General features: G+C 41.0%; 1 protein-coding gene across 1 annotated transcript in view; it reads left to right on the forward strand.

The window, feature by feature from the left end:
* Positions 1–2,943: 2,943 nt before the first annotated feature.
* The window catches only part of TESPA1 (thymocyte expressed, positive selection associated 1), a 32,594-nt gene continuing 7,861 nt past the window's right edge, over positions 2,944–27,676 (forward strand). Inside the window, exons 1-9 of the mRNA XM_060113619.1 lie at positions 2,944–3,106; positions 4,017–4,059; positions 10,578–10,627; positions 11,408–11,461; positions 12,206–12,242; positions 12,516–12,614; positions 17,133–17,341; positions 18,904–19,700; positions 20,822–20,915. Coding sequence (XP_059969602.1) covers positions 2,944–3,106; positions 4,017–4,059; positions 10,578–10,627; positions 11,408–11,461; positions 12,206–12,242; positions 12,516–12,614; positions 17,133–17,341; positions 18,904–19,700; positions 20,822–20,915 — 1,546 coding nt within the window. The remainder of the gene's footprint in view (positions 3,107–4,016; positions 4,060–10,577; positions 10,628–11,407; positions 11,462–12,205; positions 12,243–12,515; positions 12,615–17,132; positions 17,342–18,903; positions 19,701–20,821; positions 20,916–27,676) is intronic.

Raw genomic sequence — 27,676 nt, forward strand, 5'->3', positions numbered from 1 at the left:
CGTGCCAGAAGTCAGTTAATTGGACAGAAAATCCAGAAGAACGCCCAAGACTCCTGACTCCCATCAGTGCTCTTTTCACTGCACCAAACTCCATTGTACATCCAGGTGTGTGTTTTTGTATGACTTGTTTGGAGGAAATATCTCCATGCCCTCTCTCTATCACAAGGACCCTCCACGCTTTCAAAGGTGCCATCTTGACAGCTGTGTGCATCCATCCTTCAATTCTTTCTAACACTCTCACTGCCGATGTGCTTGTCTGATAATCATGTGCCACTTCCTCCGGATTTCCACAAAGAATACCCAGTTTCTCATCTCCAAGCAGCACAGCTTCCCTCTGTTACCACTAACCAGACAATTCTATTTCTCCCAGCCTCCAAATACTGCTGTACTTATGGTGTTCCCACATACTGCCCTGTGAACAGGTCTCTATAATCCACGTGTGGCAGCAGAGATTGGGGAAAATCAGTTAGGTTCTGTTTTAGGCAGCAGGGACATAACAGTGAACAACCCAGACAAAAATCTCTGTCCTTGTGGAGCTTCTATTTTAATCAGAAGAATAAACAATAAATTGGATTAACAAATAAAACATAAAGTATGTTAGTGATAAGAACAATGAAGAAGAAAATCAAGCAGGGAAGGAGCTCAGTGGAAGTGCCTATCATCTGGAGGCTGTGGAATCCAGGCCTGGCTTCACGGAGAAATTGGTTAAGAGTTGGGCTTTCAGGTTAAGCGTGCCAAAGGCTGAGAGGGAAGAAGAGGGAGGGGAAAAACATGGGGAAAGCCTAGGGTTGAACGGGGGATAAGCGTTTTCAGGGGGCAGAGGGGAAATGAGCCTGTATGAGTCTGACGTATTTTCAAAGATGTAGGAGGAGTGTGGGATAGATTCGCATCACAGAGGATGCTGAAACCAAAGTAGAGGCCTCCATCACTCATCTCAATTAGTGAGATTCTGACACTGTGCTAGGCTATAACATCCCCATTGAGAAACTGAGCCCAGAGAAGGGATTGAATTTGTCAAGGCTATACCATTAGTCAGTGGCAGAATAAAGTGTGGGAGTTGAAGGTTCCTTCCTTCTTTTTCTCCTTCCTCCCCTCCTTCCTTTCCTCCTTCCTTCCCTTCTTCCTGCCTTCTTCCCTCCCTCCCTCCCTCCCTTCCTTCCTGAATTCCTTTTAAATTCCCCTGATCACCAAATTAGTTCTTCTTGTGACCTGAAGATTTCTTGTGATTTAGGTGAGATTCATTTGCTCTGGAAATTAAAGACAATAGGCAAGTCCGCCTTTGATATTTTCTTCCTGGGACTGACTGACACCAACCTATTAAATATTTTGGATGGAGGTGCAGGACTAGGTAAATGCGCACTAACAAGGCTTTTTAGACTCTTTCCCTAAATTCTTTAGAGTGGCAGTTTCATCCTCATTTTATAACCTCATAGCAGCTCTGGCCAAAGGACAACAAATTCTCTCTGCTACCCCTCTTGGTGGCTTCACTATGCACCACAGACTTCATTCAGTTGTTTAATTTCCCCTCAAAGGCACAGGCAGTGGAGAAAGGGCCGGGTGTCCGGGGTTAATAAAGTTTCATAGGGCCAACTGTTGTCTCTCCTTGGGGGAGAGACATGCCTTAGGCTGGACCTGAAGTCAAAGAATTCAGATCAGACAGCAGTAATTATGACTGTTTTTCTCTGGATATGTTTTGTCTGTAACAAGCAGAAACATCCAAAACAATTTTATTGCCCTAGGAATGCATTTTATGTTCAGGACTTTCTTTTCAAAAATAGGTATTTTAGTGCCTAAATTGTTGAATGCTTCACTGATGATTCTGTTTTTAAGTGTTTGAGAAGCAGAAGTCTCTGGAAACTGGCACTCTTCTTATTTATTTCCCCCTTTAATTTTTCCTTACTCCAGCAGTTAAAGGTGTAGCCATGAGGATGAAGCGTTTATGGCGGCTCCAGTGACAAGGGCTGGTCCCACCTCCACCTGTTCACTGTGGGGATTGTGAGTGCAGCTGGTGGGGAAGAGGCAGGAGGACAGAGTATAAGCCAATGACTGTACACTAATTAGCCTCAAGTCTTTTTAAGCTCTATTTGGACAATCGAATGATTCATCCTCTGTCTTCCTCTTTGAATAGGTGGCTCGTGCCATCAGAATGTATCTCTTGGAAGAATACAGAGGTGTTGATAGGCAGTGTTAAATGAAACATTAGCACACTGATGAACTGGACAATTAACTCAGAGCCATGGAGAAACCCAAGCTGACAAATTAGAAAGTGATGATCCTGAAAGTGGTAACTGCTAATTGCTTCAGGCAATGTCTCCTTGTTGTTTTTATTATGGGATTCTCCCCACCCTCATCCCTATCGCCCCCAGAGAAGTCCTATGCTCAATAGGAAACAAAACAAAACAAGCCCAGAATGACTAGTTAGACTGACATCCTGGTTGTGAGACCTTAGAAAATTCGTTTAACCTTTGAGATCTGAGACTTCATATATCTTTATTAGGATCAAATAAAGTGAAATTTACACATTGCAAATTTAAAGATATTTTAATTACAATGGAAGATTCTGGGAGACAAAATTCTTAAGAACTAAAGAAAATGTTTTCTAATACAGCATTTCACCTGTCATGAGCAGTAGCAGCTCTTCAAGTCAGAAGCGCTTTCTCAGTGTCCCTTAAATCATATGATATTTCCAGTTTCCAAACTTGGAAGACCTGGTGTTTAGATTGATCAGAGCATTCCTTTCGTTGGAAGTTGGAGGAGGAACCAGACATCTCCTCCCTCCTCCGGAACGGGCAGAGGGTTACGCTCCTTTCTGCAGAGCTGGGAAGATGTGGGGGCGGCCCTGGGAGTGGTGATTACTGACCAGAGGATGAGGCCGCGTCACTGTGTTCCAACTCTCAGGACAGCATACCTGTGGCGGGAGGCCCTGAAGTCTGAACCAGCGCCATGGAGGGCTCTGTGCTGAGCCCCACGTCCTGGGAGAGGCGAAGGGCCTGGCTCCGACAGAGCCGGCACTGGCAGACCCAGCTCCTGGAAGAGGAGGCTGCCGCAGCCCTGCAGGATGTCCCAGATCCCGAGCCCTCTGGCCTGGATGATGTTTTCCAGGAAGGTAAGAGGCCATTAGACATCAAACGTTCTCTTGTGATATGGAAAATATGCCAGATGCCCAGGTCTGCAGTGCGGGCAGCGGGTCCTGGGTTTAGGCTAGGCCCCCCCCACGAGGCTTATTTTGACTTGGTTAAAATGAGTTTAAGGGAAGATGAGTAAAGTAATATGAGGCATGAATTACGTGAGAAAGAAACAGCGTAAGATTGGGAAAAAGGAAGAGGCACACTTTTGCCTTGTCCTGAGGAGCTATCTGTGAGGATCCAAGGCCAGGGTTCTCTATGAATGTTTGGAGTGTTTCTGTGTTGTCTGTGTAACAAGGTTACGCGCAATCTGGGTGCCTGGACTCTGGCTGCAACTCAGCTGTGTGACGTGACCTTTGGCAAGTCGCTTTCCGCTCTAGGACATGCTTGTCTAATTGAAGTATTAGTACCTGAGATAGTAACAGTACCTTTTCCACATGCCTCACAGAGCTTCTTTTAGGTTCCAATGACGCTGCAGACATAAGAGTAAAAAGTAAAAAATAAATTAAAAAGTAAATCTTATGTAAGTGAACCTACCCTCGCTTACTTGGTAGGAAACAAAAAGCGCAAACGCAAAATTGTGCTTTTTATTTTTTTGTTTTTTTCTTTTCCTTTTTTTCTTTTAAGAGAAGGATCTATTTCTGTTCCCAAACCTTGGGGTATTTTCCAAGTTTCTGGGAGAAAGGGGGCACAGAGGCAGAGAGAGAAGAAATATCCACTATTTTTATACATGGGTATATTCCTCTTTTATCTTAAAGAAAAGTTTTATGGGAAGAAAAAGGAGTCATGAGGTGGCTTATATAATGATAAGTTTGTGGAATGGGGTGAATTTCAGGGAGGAAGTCTGATTTCCTTCAGTTTCCACGGTGATCTGATGTCTGGCTTTTCTAGGAAATCCAATCAACAAGATTGAAGACTGGCTGCAGGATTGTGGGTAAGTGCTGGCGAGGCAGCTGGACTGAGCGTGGTTGATGGCTGGGTGTGCTAACAGGCTCTGACTCTTGATAACTCAGAGCACAGGGACATGAATTTTAATCGGGTGTAATGATTAGAAGTGAGGTTGAAATAAGGGAGAGGGGACTGTAAAGATTTGGGGTGAGTGTGGGGATTGGGGCTATGAATCAAATGCATCTCTGGGCTGAGACTAAGTTAGGGTGAGGATCTGGAAGTACAGGCTGGACCTGGTCTAAAACTAAGAAGGATGGAAATGGATAGCCACAGGGAAGAGCTGGGCTAAATTCCAGATTCCTGCTCCATTGCTTTTCCCTTCAGACTGGAGTTTTACACTGCGTAACAAAAGAGGAGTTAGAAACCTAATTGTTCTTATGGTCAGAGTATTTCTTCATTATGAATCATTATGTTGTTTATTTCTATTGAAGAACACAGGAAGAGGGGCTAAGGGTTTACCCCAGTCATTCAAAGCAGTGACGAATTGGAGCAGGTACTTCAAGGCAAAATGTAGTTATCTCTTTCCTGAGAAACATTTAAAAATTTGAAACCCTACACCCCCTCTGCCTGTACCATTTTAGGTTCAGTCTACCCAGACACAGAGGGAAAGCTTCTGTGACCTATTTAAGTGTGATCATTTGTGTGATAATGAATTCTCAGAACTTATAACTCCTGCCTACTCTTTATTTCCTCTTCAGAAATGTTTCAAGCTGTATATAGCCTTTCATCTAATAAACCCATCTGAATAAACCCATCCTGGCTTACTTGGTAGGAAATAAATAGCACTGTATAATCCAAGGTTGTTGATTTTAACTCTGCCCTGGGAGGTAAGGCCAGGAAGAATTTATTTTGTGTTTTTGTTGTCTACAAAACATGTTGTCTTTATTGTCATAATCTGGTTCGGAATTTCAAAGTTACTTAAAGGTAATCAAAATATAGGGAAGTAAATGGATGGTGGTAATGTTTGCAGGTTTGGGTGTGTGAGAACTGTCCCAGGATTTAAAATGCTTCTCCAGATACATACAGGAGAACCAGTGGGCTCAGTTACTGTCTTTATCCCATTAACTATTCTTCAGTCTTATCAATTCAAGTCAATAATTATTACTGACCGTGTGTTTGCTGTCTGATTGTCTAAATGGCCTAGAGGGGTGCCAAGTAGTTTAAAATATGCTCCTTGACCACAAACATACTACATTCTAGTTGAAAAGAATAAATTCCCAGAAATACAAGATTGTAAATTCCAGAAATCACCTTTCCCTACCTATGTTCTACCAAGATAAACCCTGAACCAAAATTTATGATGAAAAAGTCATCTGGTGAGTGAAAAGCCTCCAAGATTCGAGCCTAATTCCTGTGCTAACCATCTGTATAACCAGCTGTAAGCAAACAACTGAAATTCTATCTCAGACTCCTCTTCTGTAAAGTGGAGAGCTAGAATAATAAAGTTCCAAAAGATTCTTGTGAGATTTAAATGCTATATGTGTACAAGTGCTTTATACTCTGTAGTAATATGTGAGTGGTGAGTGTCAGGGAGGAAAGAATTTTCCTCTACCCTTCTTTCTAGGTTCTTCTTTAATTCTTTAATCTGAGAATTAAATTGACATGAGACAGATTAACAGGAGAAAATCAAACAAAAGTTTAATAACATGTATACATGGGAGACACCCCGGAGAACTGAGTAACTCACCAAAATGGTGAAACCCTCACCTTAAATACCATCCTCAGCTAAAGACAAAAGATGATACTGGGGATAGTGGTTTGGGACTTCAAAGGGGAGGAAGGCAATTCACATGGAGACGAAAGAGCAAATGTTTGGTAAACAAACATTTACTGGACTATGTAAAGACAATGGGATACTGAGCAGACTCTGATTTCCTACACACCTAGTTCATATTCTCTAGTGAGGTCTCTATTCCTGTTACAGTCCCTCTATCCAAATTCTTTAGGCAGCTAAGGGAGAAGGTCAGAGTTTCTTCCTGAGTCTTTTGAGCCTTGGTTGTTTTCAGCTTGAAATAATCCACATGCCAAAGAGACATTTCAGGGTGGCAAATTTTGCTCCCCTGCATGAAGTTTATAAAGATGAGCTTTATGCTACTTTAAAATTTCACAAAATAAGTCCATCTATCTATTTACCTGGCATCTATCTGTATCCTTTTATTTATCGGAAAAGTGTGTACAGATATGATACATATCAACTTTAGGACAGTGATTACCTCTAGGAAGGAAGAAAGTTAGGAAGGAATGGGAGTAAAACTTCTCCTGAAAATATCTAACTATCTGAGGGCCAGTTCTGTCAGTTTTCCCAGAGCACAAAAGTGCCTTCTCCTGATCTTTGCCCTGAAATTCCTTCAAGGTGTATTGTAGGTCAGCAATTGCAGTGGCTAATGACTTGATTTTTGTAGAACTGGATGGTGGGCAACATTCTTCACTTTACAATCCCTTCCCTTTCAGTCTTAATTTCGACCAAGCTTTGAGAGGCATTTCATGACCGGTTTGTCCCATGGCACTAGGAATGCTTATTCCCAGGTCAGGTGAAGATTTCTTTGATTGGCCACTCAATGTACTATTACTGGACTAGGCCTTGTTAACAGTGGCCAAAAGCCTCTGGACCACCTGTCTTACTGGTCTGTTATGGTCCAGGAAATTGTCTCCTCTTGCTGTTTCTTCCTATATCTAGACTTACACTATCACTCTCATTGATCTTATAGAACTACATATTTGATCAATCATTTCAAGTCACCTAATCATCATTAATTTGATCTGAGGCTCAGTCACACATATGGTAATGCAAGAAAAAATAATCTTGTAAAATAAGATTACAAGTAATATAGCTAGTAACATTAATAGGTCATAAGTAAGTATTGAAGCTAAGAACTTCTATTAGGTGCTGCCCTGTGTCTCCCCAGGTCATCTGACCAGTCTGTTCTGCACCAGTCACTATCTTTAAGGGAAATGACTTATTGGAATTGTACATAAAGTTCCCCAAAGATGTCTGCATGTACAAGGCGAGAGGTGGGTCATCACGACCCCATACATAGGATTGAGAAAGAAATATTATCATATAGGGCATTACATGGCTGGTGCCAGAAGAAGAAAAATTGATCTCTACAGTTGAGCAGATATTTCTGCCATTGCAGAGGTCTGGTTAATGCATAATGCAGGTGCACAATGCGCACCAGAGGGGAGGAAGGAGGCCAAAATGGGCAGAAAAAAAATTTGTTTAAATTTTTGGCTTGCCTTAAAATGAATTTTTATTTCATCAGTCTCTGCAGGCAGAATCTATGGAAATTGCTGGAAGGAGCTAAAAATAGCCACATGCTTCTTCTCACAGTCCAATCCTCCTCCCTACTCTTTGTTTATGAATTGGGTATACAGGAAGAGCAGTAGCTTGGCTCTTCTATGTCAGACTTGAAATGATGCTAAGGGACCTTTCAGTGCAAATGTGGAGAGGAGCAGCTATGGATCTAGTCTCTAGTCATTGATTTTACGTTCTAAGCAATAACTCACAAAAGGCCTGGGTCTTGGATGAGGGACATGACATTTCAAACCACCATGCTCAGAGGAGCTGAGCATGGATCAACAGATCCAGGCCTATGTCCATACTTCTGTGGTGTATTCCACATACACATAGAAAAGCATACCATCACAAGGGTCAGCCTGAGCTGGTCCTCATATAGAGACTATGGACATGCCTGCTAGGGCACAGCTAGAAAATAGAAATGAAGGATGTACACCCAACAAATATTGTGTTACTAAATTTTGCTTTGGGCAAATAAGGAATTTTATCAGTGGTATTTTTTAATGTAAATTTTATTGAAGTATAGCATACATATCAGTAGCATTTTTCTTTTTAATATAAATTGTCTTGCAACTCAATGGATGTAAATTTCAGCTATGCTAGATGAATAAATTCTAGCGACCTGCTGTACAACATAGTGCCTATAGCTAACAATATGGTATTGTGCACTTCAAAATTTGTTAAGAGGGTAAATCTCATATTAAGTGTTCTTACTTCAAAAAAAAAAATCAAAGGGAAACAAGGATACTCTGGGAGTTGTTGGATGTGTCTGTTAGTTCGATTGGTGATGGATGGTATCACAAGTGTTTACATATGTCCAAGCTCATCAAGTTGCACACATTAAATATGTGCAGTCCCTTGTTTATCAATTATACCTAAATAAAGCTGTATATAAATATGCATATAAATGTATACATATAAATATACATATGTTTACATATAAATATAAAATAATAGCAATATAAATTGCATTGAAGTATAAAGTATTTACTGAAAAATAAACGAGTCTTAAATATATGGTTCAATGAATTTTCTCAAAGGGAATATAGTGATGAAATCTGAAATAGAACATCACCAGCGCTCCAGAAGCTCCTTCTGTCCCCTTCTGTTCACTGCCCTGCTTCCAAGGGTAACCAATACCCTGACTTGTAGCATCAAAGATAAATTTTGTACTTTTTAAACTTTATATAAATAGAATCATACAATATGCACTGTTTTATGTGTCTTTTTTTTGTTCAGCATTATGTTTGTGACGTTCATCCATGTGTTTGCACCCAGCAATAGCTCATTCTTTTCCATTGTTGTGAAGCATTGTCTATTGATCATGCAATTTATCCATTTTACAATAACTAGAGATTTGGGGGTCTGCCAATTCTGAGTTATTATAAACATTATTTCTTTTGGTGAACGTATACAGGCATTTCCATTGATTGCATACCTAGAAGTGTAACAGTAGTGTGTTTTATTGTAGTTATAGTAATTGTAGGCTTTAGTAGTTGCATTACTATGTAGCTACAGCACAAGCATTAAAGGCAACAGTAGATCTCAGCATTCTAGTAGTTGACTATATTGTTATAATGTTTTTTAATAGTAATAGGAAATATTAATTTATACTAATATTTGTAATGTTATATATACTAACACATTTGTAGTATTATAATATATATCTTTATGTAATTATATATTAGGAAGAGAAGTATGTATTTGTAGTCCTAGTTGTGTTTATTAGAGTTACCCATTCTTAATTACCTTGAGTATCATTCCACACTTTATAGCATATATTGATGTACGGTTTTTCTCATGAGGACATGTAAAAATCCAGATTTTAGACAATATTGTTGATTTTTTCACTATTGAAAGGAAAGTACCAGCAAAAGATGTCTATATATGTAGGGATTTATTTTGTAAAATTAAACACAGCTCGTTCTACAGATGTTGAGTCTGTAAGCCCATTTTCATTAATATACATTTCGTGAACTGATACTCCAGTAGCCTGAGAGGTGCCTAGATCTCTGGAGACTGATAAAGAAAGCCCATTTAAGACCAGCTCCAATGGATGCTCTCCAGTCAGTTTCCCTGTTAACTCACTGGAACAACTCTTCTCTATTCCAGCCTCCATTTGAGATTACATTCAAAACATCATGCGCAACTTCCATTTTTAAAACTTTCAGGAAAGCCAACTATAAAACTCACAACACGTCAGTGTTTGAAGTGAACTTAGATAATGATACTATCTAGGCAACTAAATCCCCTTACTTAATATTTGGGAACATAGCAGCAGCCAGGAGCCAGGACTGGAATCCAGGTGCTCTGGTCCTGTTCAAAGCTTTTTCACAGACAACTTCAATCACCCGTTTGAGACAGATAATTTCTTCCTCATTTAAGTTGTTTCTCACTACCACGTATGCTGAATTCCAACTGTTCTTCCTGTGGAGACAGTAAATGTTTGATAAGCCCATATCTCAAAATGTAGAAATGTAATCTCTAACCAAGATGCAGTTCCTGCTGCTTCCTGAAAGACATGATATTCATCAAGAACGGGGCTCAAAGAAAAGGAAGGAGGTGTAGGAAGATAAGATGACCTCCTAAAAGTTTTTTCTTAGTTTCAATATTTGTATTTCTGATGGAAAGTTAATGGCACCCAGACCCCTGCTTCTGTAAATATATTTCTCCAGTTTTGCTTCCGTATCTTTCCTATTTCCTAGTTACTGAAGAATCCTTGCTAAACTGACTTGGGACACAGTTATCAGCACAACGGCAGCACAATCTAAAATACAGCACCATGGCAGTTTATGAAATTTCATGTATATACATATATATGTGTGTGTATCATACTGATAATTTCCTTGGGATGTAAAATTATTTTATGTAAGAAATTGTGTTGTGTGTCTGTGTGTTGGCAAGATCTCTAACAACTCTCAAATCCATTATTCCTGCTTTAACTAATTCTATTTATTATTAATTAGGATGAAAATGAATAAATGTGATGAACAAATAAATAAATAAATAAATAAAATACAGCACCTTCTGACTACCTCTGTGGATTTGTCAGTCAAATCATCACTCTCCATTTTCTTCAACATAAGAGTAATTTAAATACTACTGACTCTTATTGGAAAATTACGTGAACTTGTGGGAAATATTTGAAGAAAAACCCTTTCGAAAATGTAGCAATTTAAACCTATGAGATTCTTTTTGGTTTTTAGATACTTTGAAGAAGGGTTTTTTGAGGAAGCAGGACAGCTGATCCACAACGGTAAGTAGAGGCTCTGTTCTTTCTCCTCTTGTTCCTCTACCTTAGACAGTGACACGGCTGTGTGTGTGTGTGTGCATGCACATGTGTATGCGTGCGTAAGATGCTATCTTTTCACTGCCTACAGAACACCTATTAGTGGTCATAAGACAGTCCAGGAGGCCCAGAGGATAGAGTAAGTGTTGGGTCAGAGCCCACAGGCTGACTAGTCCTCAAAGGTTATCTTCTGTTAGTGGCTGCTCAGCTGACAACCACTGCTATGGAAAACGAGCTTTATAAAATATGTGTGGATGTAGAGAACAAATGTATGGACACCAAGGGGGAAAAGTGACGGGGGTGTGGTGGTGGGATGAATTGGGAGATTGGGATTGACATATATACACTAATATGTATTAAATGTATAATTAATAAGAACTTGCTGTATAAAAAAATAAAATAAAATTCAAAAATTCAAAATAAAATAAAATATGTGTGTCTATATATGCATGTTTATGTGTGAGTGCATACCCCCATGTGTCAATTCTTTGGCAGAGGATTGTGTACATGACTATGTGATATAGGGGACAGGTTAATTATAGGTGAGTTTTTACGTGATTTTTTAAATCAAAATATGAATGTGATTTCTGAGTTAGTATATGTATGGCTGGGGTAGTTTTTCAAACATGTGGATGTATGTTGTAATTGTGTGGTTGTAGATGTGTATACTAATGTGTGATTGTGTGTGTGCGTGTGTGTGTGAGTCCAAGTCTGATTTTCTGCAGCCTTTGCCTTATTATTTGACAGGGTGCCCCAGCCATGGAACCAGCTTTGAAGATGACTTGACCCTCGGAGCAGAAGGTAAGTGGCACAGCTCTCTGAGGCTGGGATTGAGGAAGAGGCTATCTACTGGATGAATTAAGGATAGAATGGAAGGGGAGAACTGCAGAAAGAAGCAGCCCATCCCTGGGATCTTATCTGCAGGGAAAGAGCAATCTCATATGATCTAATGGAAAACTCAGCAAGTGTCACATGCCCAGAAATACTTCCTCACCAGCCTGTCAAGACATCTACTGGTGCATCACTGGAGCTTTCCTTCGGCCCCTGAATATATAAATCACCATAAAAGTGGCCGCCCAGACATCTTTGAGGTGGTTTTCTGTATAGGGAGCCCCAGGCAGCCTGAGTACTGGGTGTAAGAGAGAGACTCCATTGGAGGAAAATAAGGGCTGGGATAAAGGATGGAGGTACCACAACCTACCAGTGTCTTCTGGGACCTGTAGAGACTCACGTGGTGAGGCAGGAACACTAGCCTGGGGGCCTGAATGACTCTGTCCTCCTCAGGACAGAGAAACTCTTGTCTGGACACCAGGCATGGTTCAGAAGTTCAGAGGCTCGGGGCCGGTTTTTCTCTGCTATATTTGTCCAGGTCTGTGTTTGATAATCTTCAGATACTTATATAAAGAACAGAGTTCATGGGATTCAGGGGCCTATAGTAGCGGCAGAGGGGAACAGAGGGGGCTGAGTTTTAAGTTCGGAGGGACAGCTTAGGTGATTTGCATTTTCCCTTCTAACTTTTTCTTTGCCTTTCTGTTCCTTGTCCAGCCACACTGTTGGCCACCAACAGCAAACTCTTCTCCAGGTAAGTGTTTGCTTGACCCAGGCTGAACAATGTCTCCTTCAGGACATACTGAACTGGGGTGAGTGTCAGAGTCCAAGAAATTAAAAACAAAGAGCTGAAGATTCACAATAGAGGGTGAGATTTCCAACTAGCAATGAGACCATAGATTGAGTTTTTACAGTAGATGATTCAAAGGTGCCCAGCAGGGAGTGACAATGCCCAGTAGGGCATGTCTAGGAACCAGGGTGCAGACTGCTCACAAGATTAGTATGACTTCAGCATTGATCCCTGCAGGAGTTTCCTGGAGACAGCCCGGCCTGGGCAGCTACTGGATCTTGGCTGCAGTTTGGCTTCCAGCAGCATGACTGGTGGGACCAACAAGACTAGTTCAAGGTAGGTGCCAAGTTTGGCAGGGGTGTAAGGGCGGGGAAGATGAGAGGTAGAAGCGAATGGAACTAAGAACCATTGCCAGTTTTTTTCTGGGGTATACTACTAGAGCTTTTATGTAGTCACATACTTGACAAGCATAACAATATTTGCTTCAAGAATAGTAAGGATGCAGAGGAATCTACTGCTCAGAGCTCAGTGCTGTGTATAAAATACAGTGTCTCCTCCCCTGAACTTTGTACCCCAGGAGGTGTAGTATTGGTACCATCACAGTTCCTGGACTTATAAGCACTCAGTAAGCAATCAATAAATGTATTAATTGATTGATTGGTTGATTGAGGCAATAAAATATTGATTCATTCAGATAATTTTGTACCCCCAAATGCAGGCCAGGCAATGACTGTCTGGGATTTGAAGATGAAACAGACAAAGAGTTTGCCCCCAGGAGCCCACCAAGCCTATAGGGTGAAAAAAATACACACACAAATAACTTTAAAACAAGATGGAAAGTGATGAAAACTAGTGTGCTATAATAAAAATTGTTTGGAATTTGGAGTCAGAGTTTGAATTTGAGACCTTATTAGCTATTAACTATCTTTAGTGATTTGTCTTTACTGAACCTTAGCCCTGGCAACACCCCAGTTCAGTTAATACAGAATCTCTGGAGATGAGACTCAGATATCTGCATTAAAATTTTTTTTCGAAGTATATTTGATTTACAACGCTTCAGGTGTACAGCAAAGTGATTCAGATATATATATAATATATGTGTGTATATATATATTATTTTTCAGATTCTTTCCCATTATAGGTTATTGCAGGATATTGAGTATAGTTCCCTGTGCTGTATAGTAGGTCCTTATTGTTTGTTTTATATATCGTAGTGTATATGTGTTAATTGCAAGCTCCTAATTTATCTCTCCCCATCCTCTGCTATCGCCTTTGGTAATCTTAAGTTTGTTTTCTATGTCTGTGAGTCTATTTCTGTTTTGTAAATAAGTTCATTGGAATCATTTTTTTAGATTCCACATATAAGTGATATCATATGATAGTTATCTGTCTCTGTCTGACTTGCTGCACTTAGTATGATAATTTCTAGATTTATCCATGTTGCTGCAAATGGCATTAGTTCATTCTTTTTTATGGCTGAGTGATATTCCATTGTATATATACACCACATCTTCTTTATCCATTCATCTGTTGATGGACATTTAAGTTGCTTCCATGTCTTGGCTGTTGTAAATAGTGCTGCTATGAACAATGGGGTGAATGTATCTTTCAAATTAGAGTTTTCATCTTTTCTGGATATGTGTCCAGGAGTAGGATTGCTGGATCATATGGTAACTCTGTTTTTAGTTTTTTTGAGGAATCTCCGTACTGTTCTGCATAGTGACTGCCCAATTTACATTCCCACCAACAGTGTAGGAGGGTTCCCTTTTTTCCAGACCCTCTCCAGTATTTATTATTTGTAGACTTTTTTTTAAATTTATTTTTGGCTGTGTTGGGTCTTCGTTGCTGCACGTGGGCTTTCTCTAGTTGCGGCGAGCGGGGCTACTCTTCATTGCAGTGCGCAGGCTTCTCATTGCAGTGGCTTCCCTTGTTGTGGAGCACAGGCTCTAGGCACATGGACTTCAGTAGTTGCAGCATGCGGGCTCAGTAGTTGTGGCTCATGGGCTCTAGAGTGCAGGCTCGGTAGTTTTGGCGCACGGGCTTAGTTGCTCCACGGCATGTGGGATCTTCCCCTACCAGGGATCAAATGCATGTACCCTTCATTGGCAGGCGGATTCTTAACCACTGTGCCACCAGGGAAGCCCTGTAGACTTTTTGATGATGGCCATTCTGACTGGTGTGAGGTGATACCTCATTGTAGTTTTGATTTTCAATTCTCTAATAATTAGCAATGTTGAACATCTTTTCATGTGCCTACTGGCCATCTGTATGTTTTCTTTGGGAAAATGTCTGTTGAGGTCTTCTGCCCATTTTCTAATTACGTTCTTTGTTTTTTGATATTGAGATGTATGAGCTATTTATACATTTTGGATATCAACCCATTATCAGTCATATCATTTGAAAATATTTTCTCCCATTTAGTAAGTTGTCTTTTCATTCTATCAGTGATTTCCTTTTCTGTGCAGAAGGCTTTACGTTTAATTAAGTGCCATTTGTCCATTTTAGCTTTTGTTTCCTTTGCCTTACGAGAGAGATCCAAAAAAATATTGCTACAATTTATGTCAAAGAGTATTCTGCTTGTGTTTTCTTCTAGGAGTTTTATGACTTCTGTTCTTATGGAACAGTGTTTACCCATTTTGAGTTTATTTTTTTATACAGAGTGAGAAAATTTTCTAATTCTTTTACATGTAGCTGTCCAATTTCCCAGCACCACTTATTAAAGAGACAGTCTTTTCCCCATTGTATACTCTTGCTTCCTTTATCATGCACTATAAGTGCATGGGTTTTTTTTTCTGGGCTCTCTATTCTGTTCCATTGATCTATATAACTGCTTTTGTGCCAGTACCAAACTGTTCTGATGACTGTAGCTTTATAACCGGGTCTGAAGTGGACACAAGTCACCTCTTCCCCCCGAGGTGTGCTGGCAGCTATCACCTTAGTGGAAGCTGTGGCTGGAGATGGAAGGGCTAGAGCCAGAGCCTGGTGTCAGCCAGGGCTTCTCCTGTGCTCAGTGGCTCACAGCACCCTAGCCGGGGCAAGATTGTGTCCTAAGTTGTTGGAGCAGAATTCCTGAGGGTCAGGTCTGAGCTGGTTCCACCTCCTCTGAGTGTGTGCTCTCCTGCATCCCACCATTGGTACCTTCGCCCCAGAGGGGAGCAAGGCTGGAGCAAGAAGGGCCAGGGCAGGTGCCCATTGCAAGCAAGGGCCCACTGGGGAGCGGTCCTGGCACACGAGTCAGAGTTCCAGACCTCTCTCCATCTGCCTCTGCTGGGAGCGCCAGTAATGGCTGCCATCGCCCGGTTCAGATGTAGCGCCAGGTCCAAGCCAGCTCCATCACCCACAGCTACACACTCTTCTCAGTAATGGCAGCCTTCACTCTAGTGGAGAGATGCACCATGGAGAAAGAGGGACTAGAGTGGGTGCCCCGTGTGGGTCGCAGGAAGCTGGCCAGAGCCAAGACACTTTCAATCTGCTTCCTCCTCCTTGTCTCAGGGAGTCAGCGAGCGAGTGCGCTCTCTTCGCGAGCAGAGTCTAGGGTTCCTGCAGCCCTCCTGTTGGTCCTACTGGTTTTCAAGCCAGCTAATGGGACTCCTCTGCCCAGCATCAGACCCTAGGGCTGGGGTGCCCAATTTGTGGTGTGAACAGCCCACTCCCCAGGGAGGATCCCAGAGCCCATGTAATCCCCCTCTTCCTCTGTGTCCCCTTGCAGGGATGCAGGTCCTGACCTGACTGTTTCTCTTCTCTTCCTACCCAATTCCGTGTAGTTCTTGCTTTACAGCCTTGGCTGTGTAAGAGTGTATCAGTCTCCAATGTGTTTTCAGCGAGAGTTGCTTCTCATGGAGATGTATTTTTGTTCTGTTCGTTGGGGTGGGTGAACTCAGCATCTTCCTTCTCTGCCACCTTGATCTCCCCCCATCCTCGGTGATCTAGTCTTATGCCCACAATTCAGATAAGGAAACTTAGGATCATGAAGATAAAATTGGCAGTTAGGAGGAATGCACGAGAATAGATCCAGGGATTCCAATTATCCAGCTATTAACTTGAATAAGATGGTCTCAATTTGGATCAAAAAGCCCAGCATCCTTTCTGAAGAGAGTAACAGTGATTAGTCAAAGCCTCAAATAATTCACAGCTCCCCTACCCACATTGTTGTTTGGAACACATAGTTGGTGAGCTCTAGCGTCACCCAGCTTGGTGCTACCAAGCTTTGGATGTAGACATATGTTGGTGCCATACCGAGAGAGAGACAGAGACAGAGAGACAGACAGAGACAGAGAGAAAGTGTATGGTCTGTAATGCAGGACTTCTATCCTGAAATTGTGCTGTAAAGGGGCCTAGTTCTCAAAATCAGGTTTTGAGCATACCTGTATAGATAAAATTTTATCCTCAGGGTGAGAATAAAATGAGTTTTATTTTCCTTACACACTCATTGCCTGGTTGTCCCACACAGCCACTGGCACAAGCTGGCTAGCAAGTTACAAAGCGCTTGGCAAAAGCCAGCTGTATCATAGTATGTGCAAGTGGGAACTGACAGGTTAATAACACAACCGCAAGGTTTCTTTGCATCTAGACTGCTTTTGATTTTTCAGATCCCTCTCATAGCAAATTTTCATTCATCTGTAATCACTGTAGTCATGACAGAATCTCGTTCAATTTTTAAACCAGGGCGAGATTGTAATTCCCATGTTTCAGACAGAGAGTTTAGACTCAGAGAAGTGAAAGCTTTTCTCAGTCACAGTGGTAGAGGGAGAAATGGCCAGAAAGGTATCTCAGTCTCCTGACACTTTTATTAGATACTCTGGATTACCCTGTGTCTCAGAGCTTTGCTTATTTACCCAAACCCCCTCTTTGCAGCATCTCAGAGATTCTGGACAAGGTACAAGAAGATGCAGAAGATGTCCTTTTCAGTCTGGGCTTTGGCCAGGAGGACCACAAAGACACTTCTCGAATTCCTGCCCGATTTTTCACCACCCCGTCTCAGGCCAAAGGCATTGATTTCCAGCTCTTCCTGAAGTCCCAGGTGCGGAGGATTGAGATGGAAGACCCGTGCCTCATGCTGGCCAGTGAGTGTTACCACAGATATATGCTCAACTTCTCTCCCAGCCTCCAGTCATTCACAACAGGGATCAGTGGCTCTAAATACTACTTTCTCTTGGTCAACTTCACTCGACCTTTTGTCTCTTGTGTCTATTTCTTCCTATGCTGTCTTCAGTGAAGATAGAGAACTTTGACTTCTGCTTCTCTCTCTTGAAGAAATTGTCTTCAAGAGGCCTCATATCACTATTACTTTCTTTAGGTCTTCTCTCTTTTAGCTGAATCAAATAGGAACAATGTCTTTAAATCTTGTCCCCATTTTCTGTTTCTCAGTTGGAATTATTGAATGTTCCCCATTTATAGCCACTCATTAAAATCATTTTCATTTAGGGCAGTGGTTCTGTTAATTATGTTAAATTGTGCAGGAGTTAATAAAATATTCATAGGCTTTTCTTCCAGAGAAGGAAGGGCTCAGGAATATTTATTTTAAGTAAGCACGCCGATGATTCTTATGAATAATCCTTAGACCACATCTAGGGAAACAATGATTTAAGTTGTCCCAATTCCATACTAAGGAAAGATATGAGAGGGCTTCTCTACCTGGATGAGGGATAAAAGACTATTTTATTCTATATGTTACAGTATATTTCAAATTATATTCTTTTACAGGTCCCCAACATAGTGTTTCTGATAGTGCTGTTTCAGATTCTTTTAACAGATTCAACTTAAAAACTTGGTAAAACTACGCTTCTGAGCTCCACCTGCTGGAACAAGGATTTTGAGTTGGAGTATTTGCACAAGCACTTTAGATGATTCTTATGCACACTAAAGATTGAGGATGATTTGTTGAATTTATTTTATGTGCCAAGTACATAATTAGTTGTTAAATTCTGGAAGAACAGCAGCTAGGCAAGAGAAACATGATTCTTGCCTTTAGGACACTTACAGTTTAATGGATATATGGTTTATCACAGTGCTTTTCCAACATGGGTGTATGTATGAATTACTGAAGGATATTGCTAAAATGTGTAGGATACAGTCTGAGAGTCTGTATTTACAATAACTTCCCAATTAATGCCAATGCTACTGGACTACTGGCCACACTTTGAGAAGCAAAGTCTAGCAGAAATGATATAGTCCATCTAAATTTCTCTACCCCTGTCCATTGCCTAGTAATTGCTATCCCTCAAATTTGCTGCTATCAAAGAAGACTTCTATAACCCTAAAGTTTTCTTACTAAGAAAATAATGTTAGTTTTGCCCTTTTTAGTCATGTTTGTCATCTAAGGCAAACGCAGTGATAGAGACCATTGTATACTGACAGCAGAAAGGTTATGCTAAATCAAGATACAGAAAAGTTTTTCATCCCATATAGAATTAATTTTTGGACTATTTGGGATAGGGAGTCAAAAAGTCAAGAAGGTCAAGAAAGAGAATCCTGGGTGTCAGAAATCTAAATGGGAGAAACGCTGGTAGAGAAAATGGCACCTTCTTTCTGAATTTTGAGTTTTAGGAAGGCTACTGAAGGGAAAGATTCAAGAAGTAATTTGCTGATGACCCCTAGACTCACCATCTTCAACCCTTGCACTCAGGCAGGTTTAAGCAAGTGCAAACACTGGCCGTCACCGCCGATGCCTTCTTCTGTCTCTACTCCTACGTATCTAAGACCCCTGTCCAAAAGTTCACACCATCCCACATGTTCTGGAATTGCAACCCAACTGATGTGCCATCCATCAAGATTCTGGCCCCAGAACCTGAACCTCACTCACCCAGAGAGCGCCTCCGGAAAGCCATCTCCAAAATGTGCCTGTACACATGCCCACGAGATAGGCTATCACCACCCGACCACACCCCCAAAAGGAACAGTTTAGACCAGGTGGTGTGGGAAGTGATGGACAGAGTGCGAGGAGAGAAGTTGGTCCTCCAGCAAGACCCTGGGTTTGGGCCAGTCCCACAGGGAGATCCTGTGCCCCCTATCAGGGGTACAAAGCTGCCTACTTCTTCCTGTCCATGTGCCCTCTGCTTTAAAGAGGAAACACAGCAGGGGATGTCCACATTGCAAGAACCACCAGAAACTCTGGATTCTAACTCCTGTTGCACACATTCTCTGCCCAGAGCAGATCTACAGTGGAGCACAGACCCTGCACAGGTAAAAAGACAGCTGTGGGGTCTACAAGCCACCAGTAAGGAAGCCCATTCATCCAAGGATGAGACCTTTTGGAAAAGAAAGAGCAGAGCAAGAAAGAGTCTGTTTCAGAAGAATCCCATGGGCAGGAAGGTTAAATCACTGGACCTGTCCGTCATCCAACAGAGATGGAAACAGGGCCAAGAGAGAACAGAACTGCACCAATCTCTAACCCAGCAGCTGCAGGACACTTTGGACTTGGAGGTGAGTGGGTTGAAAGTGAGGGAGAGGCTGGCAGAGAAAGGCTCTGGATTCCTTCCCTTGGGTAAAGGAAATCCAGGCTCCTTTTCCTCACCAGATATATCAATTCTTGAATTACATTCAGAAATCTTTGGGAATGGGTTAATATAAAAGGAGGGAGAAAAAGAAATGAGCCTGGTTTCTTAAGAGTGCCCAGGTTTCTAGCACTATTTTTCTAATTCCTTATCTAATCTGATCTTCACTGAAGTTTCTCATCAAGCACACCTGCCCCGGTCATTTGTGGGATCCACACAAGGGTACAGATAGAGGTTATGCACTAGGCTAAACACGATTAAATAAAATCTTCTCTTCTACCTTGACAAGTATGTAACCACAAAGTCCTAGAAGTTCAGGTTCAAATCTAGAATTCTCACTCTTAGGACTTCAGTGCTAGAACATGGCAGGGTGGGCAGACATCCTCCCCATCCTGTCCCCTTCTCTTCCCATGGCCAGATCTGCCCTGCACCATAAGGGATTTTGCACATACATATGTGAACACCCCAGCCTGCATATTCAAATGCCACAAACCCCCTACCCACACATATAACCACCATTAGTCATCACTCAGGCCTGGGAGTGCATACACTAGGAGAAAGGCTGGTCTTTGAGAGAACAGACACCAGGCAAAGCCAATGCATTTCCCTGAAACAGGCTTGGGGCCATTTGAATAGCATTTGGGGGGATTCTGGGTATCCAGAGCATGTTCTAGAAGAGGTAGTACAAGATCAAAGTGGACACATCCTCTAGGTCCACCAACTCTTCATCCCATGAGCTCTCTAAAAGTTGGAATTCTTCTTGCCTGGGTCTATAGACAGTACTGCCTTCAAGTGCTAGAGTCTCGAGGAAAAGCCCTCAAATCCTTGCCACAAAGAGAAGCCATGATGATTTGCAGTGTCATTTGCATGTATGTCACCTCTCATTGAATGTAGAGCTGTTCCTGCCTTCCTCACTACCAGGCTCCTACCACAAGAGAAGAGGCCAAGTCTCTCAAGTACATTCAGCCTCTTTCCCTTACAGCTATCTGCCATTCTGCGCTTTTCTCCAACACTGGCACTGACTGAGTTCTGCCGGGATCTTGGTTACAGGTGCAAAGCAACAGTGAGGAGGAGGAGAGCCACTGGCCCAGCAGACCCAGAAACCACCACCTCTACCAGACTTTTGCTGGCAAGGACTCAGGAAGTAAGTGAAGTGGATCTCTCTCTCTCTCTCTCTCTCTCTCTCTCTCTCTCTCTCTCTCATGTGTGTGTGTGTGTGGTTCTCAAACCTCGCTGAACATTGGAAGCACATAGGAAGATTTTTTAAAATACTCACAGTGAATTGTCCCACATCCTGCCTTCTGATTTAATTGGTATGGCGTGGAGCCCAGGGACTGATTTTTTTTGTTTTTAAGCTCCTAGTGTAATTCTATTATGGCTGGATAAATACTTTTCTAGATCAGTGGTTCTCAAACTTTAGCATCAAAATCACCTGGAGGGCTTGTGACACTACAGATGGCTGGGTCCCAACTCCCAGAGTTTCTGATTGAATAGATCTGGACAGCGCCTAGGAATTTGCATTTCTAACAAATTCTCAAGTGATGTCAATGCTGTTGGTCTGGTGATCACAGTCTGAGAACTGTTATTCGGGGGGAAAATTCTGTATAACCTTAATATTCAAAATGTAGTCTGCAGATCAGCAGTATTAGCATCGTTTGGGATTTTGTTAGAAATGTGGAATCCCAGCCCTTCCCCACCCCTGACTTAAGGGATCAAATTTTATTAAGATCCTTAGGTTATTTACTTGCACATTGAAGTTTGAGAAGCATTGTAGTTTGCAACAGGTGAAGACCAACCAGATGAAGACCAGCCATGGAGATTTATACCCCAGCACCTGCTTTTAGCTACTTTCTAATCAGCCCAGATCATAGGACTTAGGCAAGAGTCCTCAATGTATCTCACATGTATGTTCATTTAGGCTCTGAGTTCCATTCTGCAGCTAGGCTCTGATGTACTGATGTGGGCTCTCCTTCTCTCCTCAAAGAAGGACAATGAATCTCACGTAGGTAGTTATTGCAGCTAAAATGTCTTTCCTCTAGATATGAATTTTGAGTATTAACTCTTTCAGAGCTTTCCTTTATTTTTTGAAAATTTTGACTAAAGATTTATTATGTAAACTAAGCAGAAATTAATCTCCTGGTATTTCAACTGCCTATCCGCTAGGACCACAGGGAATATGGCATCAGAGATAATGATTTTTCCAAGATAGGAAGAATTGAAATATTTCTTGAATTAAGTAAATGAATCATCTTGCTTAGGGTTCCCTCCATTTTTAATGTCTTAGTACTATTTACTGCACTTCCTAGTCCAATAGCTTTTTGTTTAACACCAAAATTTCATTGTTACTGGTCCAGAATCACAAAGGTCTTTATGATTCTAACTCCTTTAATTCTAATTATCTGTGGTTTTAGGGTCCTAATCACTCTACTTTCTCTCTTACTCATAACTTTCATCTCCAGATATATAGCTTGTATGTATCAGTCACTCACAAAAGAGGTAAATGTCAGAAGACAGCAATCTACTATATGTAGTTGAAAAATTTTAAGATATGGAGTCAAATGACCTACTTCCTACTAGCTCAATAATCTTGCCCAAATCACTTAACTTTGTTTGTTCCTATGAAACGTTACAGAGAGTTTGTGTAGGTAATGTACCATGCTGGAATAACTGTTATGATGTTGCTGTTGCTGCTGCTGATTTTAGAAAAGGTAATCATGGGCAAAATATTTAGATCAGTGAATCCCAATCTTACAAGCTTTTTAAAAAATTGCTATTTCCTGGACTCCACCTAATAAAATTAAATACAAATCTCTTAGGTTTGGACTTGGGCATTATTGTTTATTCTTCTTTGAAAGTTTCCTAGTGTTAGCAGTTACCTATTTTTGCATAATAAACCACCCAAAATTTAGTGACTTAAAGGAAAACTTATTTATTATTTCTTGCTATTTCGTGGGTTTACTGGGGGGATTATTCTGCTTGGTTCATCTGGGTTCACTTATGCAGCTGCTTTTGGCTAGTTGACTGGGCTGGACTAGAAGGTCTAAATGGGCTCACCCTATTGGCGCTAGCCTTGGTGCTGAATCTCTGTGCTACTGTCAGCCAGTCAGGCACTCTCTCCATGTGGTGAATCATTCTTCAGTAGTCAAACTTGTCTTTCTTACGTGGATGTTCAGCAAAAACTGAAGTTGCAATGGCTCTTTTTAAGGATATGTTTTAAGTTGTACAATGCCCCCTCTACCACATGTTATTGCTCAAATCAAAGCACAAAGCCAACCTAGATTCAAAGGGAAGGAAAACAGACTTTACTTTTTCAATAGGAGTGGCAAAGTCACACTGTGAAAAGGCAATGTGGAATGGGAGGGTTGCTATGGCCATCTTTATAAACAGTCTCTCACAGACAGTGATTCTGGCACCCCATGAGGGTTAAGAAAGACTAGTTTAATTAAAGGGCTTCATCGTCACATATTAAAGATGCCCTGAGGGTAAGCTCTCATTCTAAAGCTCATTGAAACTCAGCCACAGCATACAAAATTTGAAAAGGAAATTAACTGCTAAACTTACCAAATTCAAATAGAAAATGTGGAGTATATGCACCACAGCTAGGTTTCCCTGCCAAAAATTTTAATTTATTCTAAAATAGCAAAACAAAGCTTTGCTCAAGCGTTACTTGTCCAGCAGATGTCAGCCTCGCACAAGAAAATGCCAATTTGTCCAGCAAAGCAGGCTGTGTAGGATCTATATGATTATACCTTTCTAGACAATTCATGCAATACCCAAAACATCAGTTCCTCTCACAAATGTCCCATCTTTGACTAAAGGTCAGTATACAGAAAGATTGGAATTGAGTTGCCAGGGAGGAAGTTTCTAGGAGTTAAACATTTCAAATAAGTAACTAGATGTAACTAGACTCCATTTTCTGCTAGGTGATGGGATTTCATTACAGCAGGAGTTACTGTGTTTAGAGATGCTATATTTCACTTATTCTAAGATGTACATTTTTCTGCACTTGAATATCTCTGAAATAGAATGGGTCTAACAGTTGGCAGTGTCAACCAATATACTTGTGTGTGTGGGTGTGTATATATATATATATATATATATATATATATATATATATATATATAAAATACATATACTTGTCTTAATGGAATATAAAATTAATTATGTCTTACAAACTATGTTTTATCAGATTCAATGAAACACAGTAACTTTAGAAATTCAATGCACTTAGCCTCTCAGGTAAATAAGGAGGTGATTTTATAGATTTTCCTTTTATGATTCGCCTAGAAAAATGAGAGATCTCTTCTTCACTGACACAGACTTCAGCTGAGGCAGGGGGTCACAGTAGTTCCCAAATCATTCCAATGTTCTATGAGTTTCTTTAATAATCTTCTCACAAAGCTATAAGCTATCTCTCTCAATCTACTTCTCTATCATCCTTTAAGAGATCACATGGAGTGGGAAGTAGCTATGAAAACAGCTCAGTACTGGCAAGATTAAAGACTGCATAAGAAACATGGGTAGGGAAATTCACTCACCACCATCAAAGGCAGAACTAGGTGGGACCGTTCCTCAGATCTACTGCCCCTTCCAGGATCTGTAATTATGTCCCAGGATCTCTGTATCTAGTCCCAGGTGTTAATCTACTACTTGTTATTAAGCATAGGAGAGGTGCAAGCATGGATAGAAAGTGGTAGCAGCACCCAGCCAGCAGCAGTGTCTAGTTGTGTGGTCCTCATATTTCACAATGACACTCACTTGAATAGGCAAATAAGGGTTGGAACCCAGCTCTGCTGAGCTTACCTTCCATAATCTCAAGGGTCTTCTTCTAAGAGGGAGTTTCTTTTTTTCCGCTTATTTATCTATATAAGATGAGCACCTTTCTGTAATTAGCACAAGGGCACATTTTCTGTTAAAAGATGTTCCCAGCTATCAGCTTTCATCCCTCCCACTCCATCTTTTAGTCTCTTCCAGAGAAGTCTTAATCTTCCTCCAAGTTCCTGGCAAAGAATGACACTCATCCCTCATAATTTGCACCTTGCTCAAGAATTTCAACTTCATGGCCCTTTTATTGGTGCCCTGCTGCTGAAATTTAAATCATTTGACCTTTACCACATTTATGAGAAGCACGGCTAAGGAGAATATTTTTATTTTTATTTTGTTGTTGTTGTTGTTGTTTCTTTTACCAGATCTGAGGTAGCACAGCATAATATATATCCTGTTTGTGAAGTGATCATATCTAGAGGTGAGAGGTTTCATTTTATTGTCAACACTGCTAGCAGCAGTGGGAGAAGAGTCAGGAAGGATTAGGTGGGGACGCTGATGCAGAGCACAGGATAAAGAAGAAAACTAGTCTGAGATAATCCCAAATGGTGGGTAACTCAACACACTACCTGTTTGTACTTGGTGGAAACTCTGTGAGCCACGTAGCTACAGACTTGCTGTTTGATGAAAGATTTTGCCATTATGTGATATTAACAATAACAAATATATATAGTGCTTATTACATGTCATACACTATCCTTAGCACTTTGTGGGAATTAAATCATTTAATCTTGTGATATAAGTTGTTTTATTGTTCCCCATTTTATAGGTGATGACCCTGAGCACAGTTATTTTTATACCAAAATAAATTCTCAAGAGGAACTATCAGATAGGAAGTGTAGGGAGAGACAAGAAAAGGGAGAGGAAAGAGAGAGAGGACTATGAGAATGTGATAATTATTTTTCTGCCTCATTTACATTTCTTACCAAGGTTGTTTTGGGTCTGTGGGGGAAATATAATTAAAAACAAAATCTTCTGCCACCCCAGAATCCCTCTCCAGAAAGGTATAAGAGAAAGAAAAAAGTTTTGTTTTTGAATAAGCATTAAACCAGAATATGATGTGCATTACAGGCAAAGGATGTGCTAAAGAGACTGCAGAGACAGAAAGGAATCTTACCCTCTTATATATCCAAGAAGATACAACCCATTACATACATGTTGTCAAAATAAACAATAACTAGTCCTCAAGTAAGAGGACTTGACAGCACCAATTTTCACACATAGTTCATCCTAGATTCACCTGGTAACTGAGGTGGCCAACCATATTAGCTAATTGCCTTTAGCCAAAGGAATAATAAATGCCTCTCATATTTTTATGGCAATTCATGGTTTTGCAGTTGAAGCCAGGCATCTAAGTTAGACTGGAGACTGGGAGATGGGGGTTCTATGATCCTTGATACATTTCAAAGCAATGGCTTCTATATCCTTGAGAGAGACATTTCTGGTTTGTAAAGGTTTCAAGGGGCTTATTTAGCCTTTAAAAAAGATTTACATAATTTCAAAAAAAAACAAAGAATTTACAAGTTTCCTAAAGAGACATGTTTTAACCTGCCAGGTGAGTGACCTGCCCCTGCGCACTACTACCCCATGGCCCTACCAAAGTGGCCAGGTGAGCACAGCCCACACAGGGAATGCTCCTTGAGTCAGCCTAGTTCTGATGGCCAATAGGATTGCCTTTCTGGGCTCCACAGGTCTGAAACAATTAGAGAGATAGTTCTTGGCAGGCTACCACCCCCAGGGCACTGCACAGACAGCAGACTGAAACAACCCCCAGTCTTCCCATGCAAAAGGCCTATTTACTTGTCCTGGAGTGTCAGCCTGAGAAGTAGAGTTCAAGTTAACCACACATCTAGATGCTACAGAAGTGTTCTCAGGGAACATTAGCCAGTACTTTCACTTGACTTCACTACAGCTCACCAGTACCTCCCAGAAAGGTGCTTATACACTCAACTGGAGCCCAGAATTTTGCAACATTCTCAAAGGGACACCTCCGGGTTCTTGGTCTTGATGCCAGCAGAGTCTACAATTTCAGTCCCACAGGACCGTATATATTTGCATATCTTAAAAGCTGCTGCCTGAAGGTCTAACTTTCAATCAGCCCAAAACTGAGATCCCTCCTCTAGGACACTCACAGGTCCTGGCACATTCTCAACAACTGAGAACTACCCAGAATAAATCAGGCTGCTTAGACAAACACAATGTTTGAGAGACAACAAGCTAGGGAAAGGTTAAATGATAAGGTTCATCTCCTACCCAAGGCCTTTCCTTTAAGACTGGGAGACATAGCTATTTCACATAGAAACAACACAGAGAGTCAAGCAAAAATGAGGAGTCAAAGAATATGTTTCAAATGAAAGAACAAGATAAAAACCCAGGGAAAAGAAATAAAAATGCCTCAATGAAACGGAGACAAGTAATTTACCTGAGAAAGCATTCAAAGTAATGGTCATTAAAGTGCTCACCAAACACAGGAGAAGAATGGATAAACACAGTGAGAACTTTAAGCAAAATTATAGATAATAAAAGAAAGTAGAAAACAAACATCACAGGTTTGAAGAATACAATAACTGAACTGAAATGTACACTAACAGTGTTCAACAGCACACTAGATGAAGCAGAAGAAAGAATCAGTGATCTGGAAGACATGGCAGTGGAACTCACCCAACAGAGCAGCAAAAAGAACAAAGATATTTAAAAAGTGAAGATAGCTTAAAGGACCTATGAGGCAACATCAAGAGGAATAACATTTGAATTGTAGGGGTACCAGAAGGGAAAGAGAGAAAGAAAGGGGCAGAAAACATATTTGAAGAAATAATGGCTGAATAATGTCCCTAACTTCGTGATGGAAACAGACATCTAGATCCAAGAAGCCCAGAGTGTTCCACACAAGGTGAACCCAAAGAGAGCCACACCAAGATTATAATGAAAATGTCAAAAGTTAAAGAGAGAATCTTAAAAATAGCAAGAGAAAAACAACTTATTATGCAGAAGCTAACCCCCATAAGACTATCAGCCAATTTCTCAGCAAAAACTGCAGGCTGGGAGTGGCATGATATATTCAAAGTGCTGAAAGAAATAAAA

This window comes from Mesoplodon densirostris, chromosome 11 (genome assembly GCF_025265405.1).
Source record: "Mesoplodon densirostris isolate mMesDen1 chromosome 11, mMesDen1 primary haplotype, whole genome shotgun sequence".
NCBI classification, from domain to species: domain Eukaryota; kingdom Metazoa; phylum Chordata; class Mammalia; order Artiodactyla; family Ziphiidae; genus Mesoplodon; species Mesoplodon densirostris.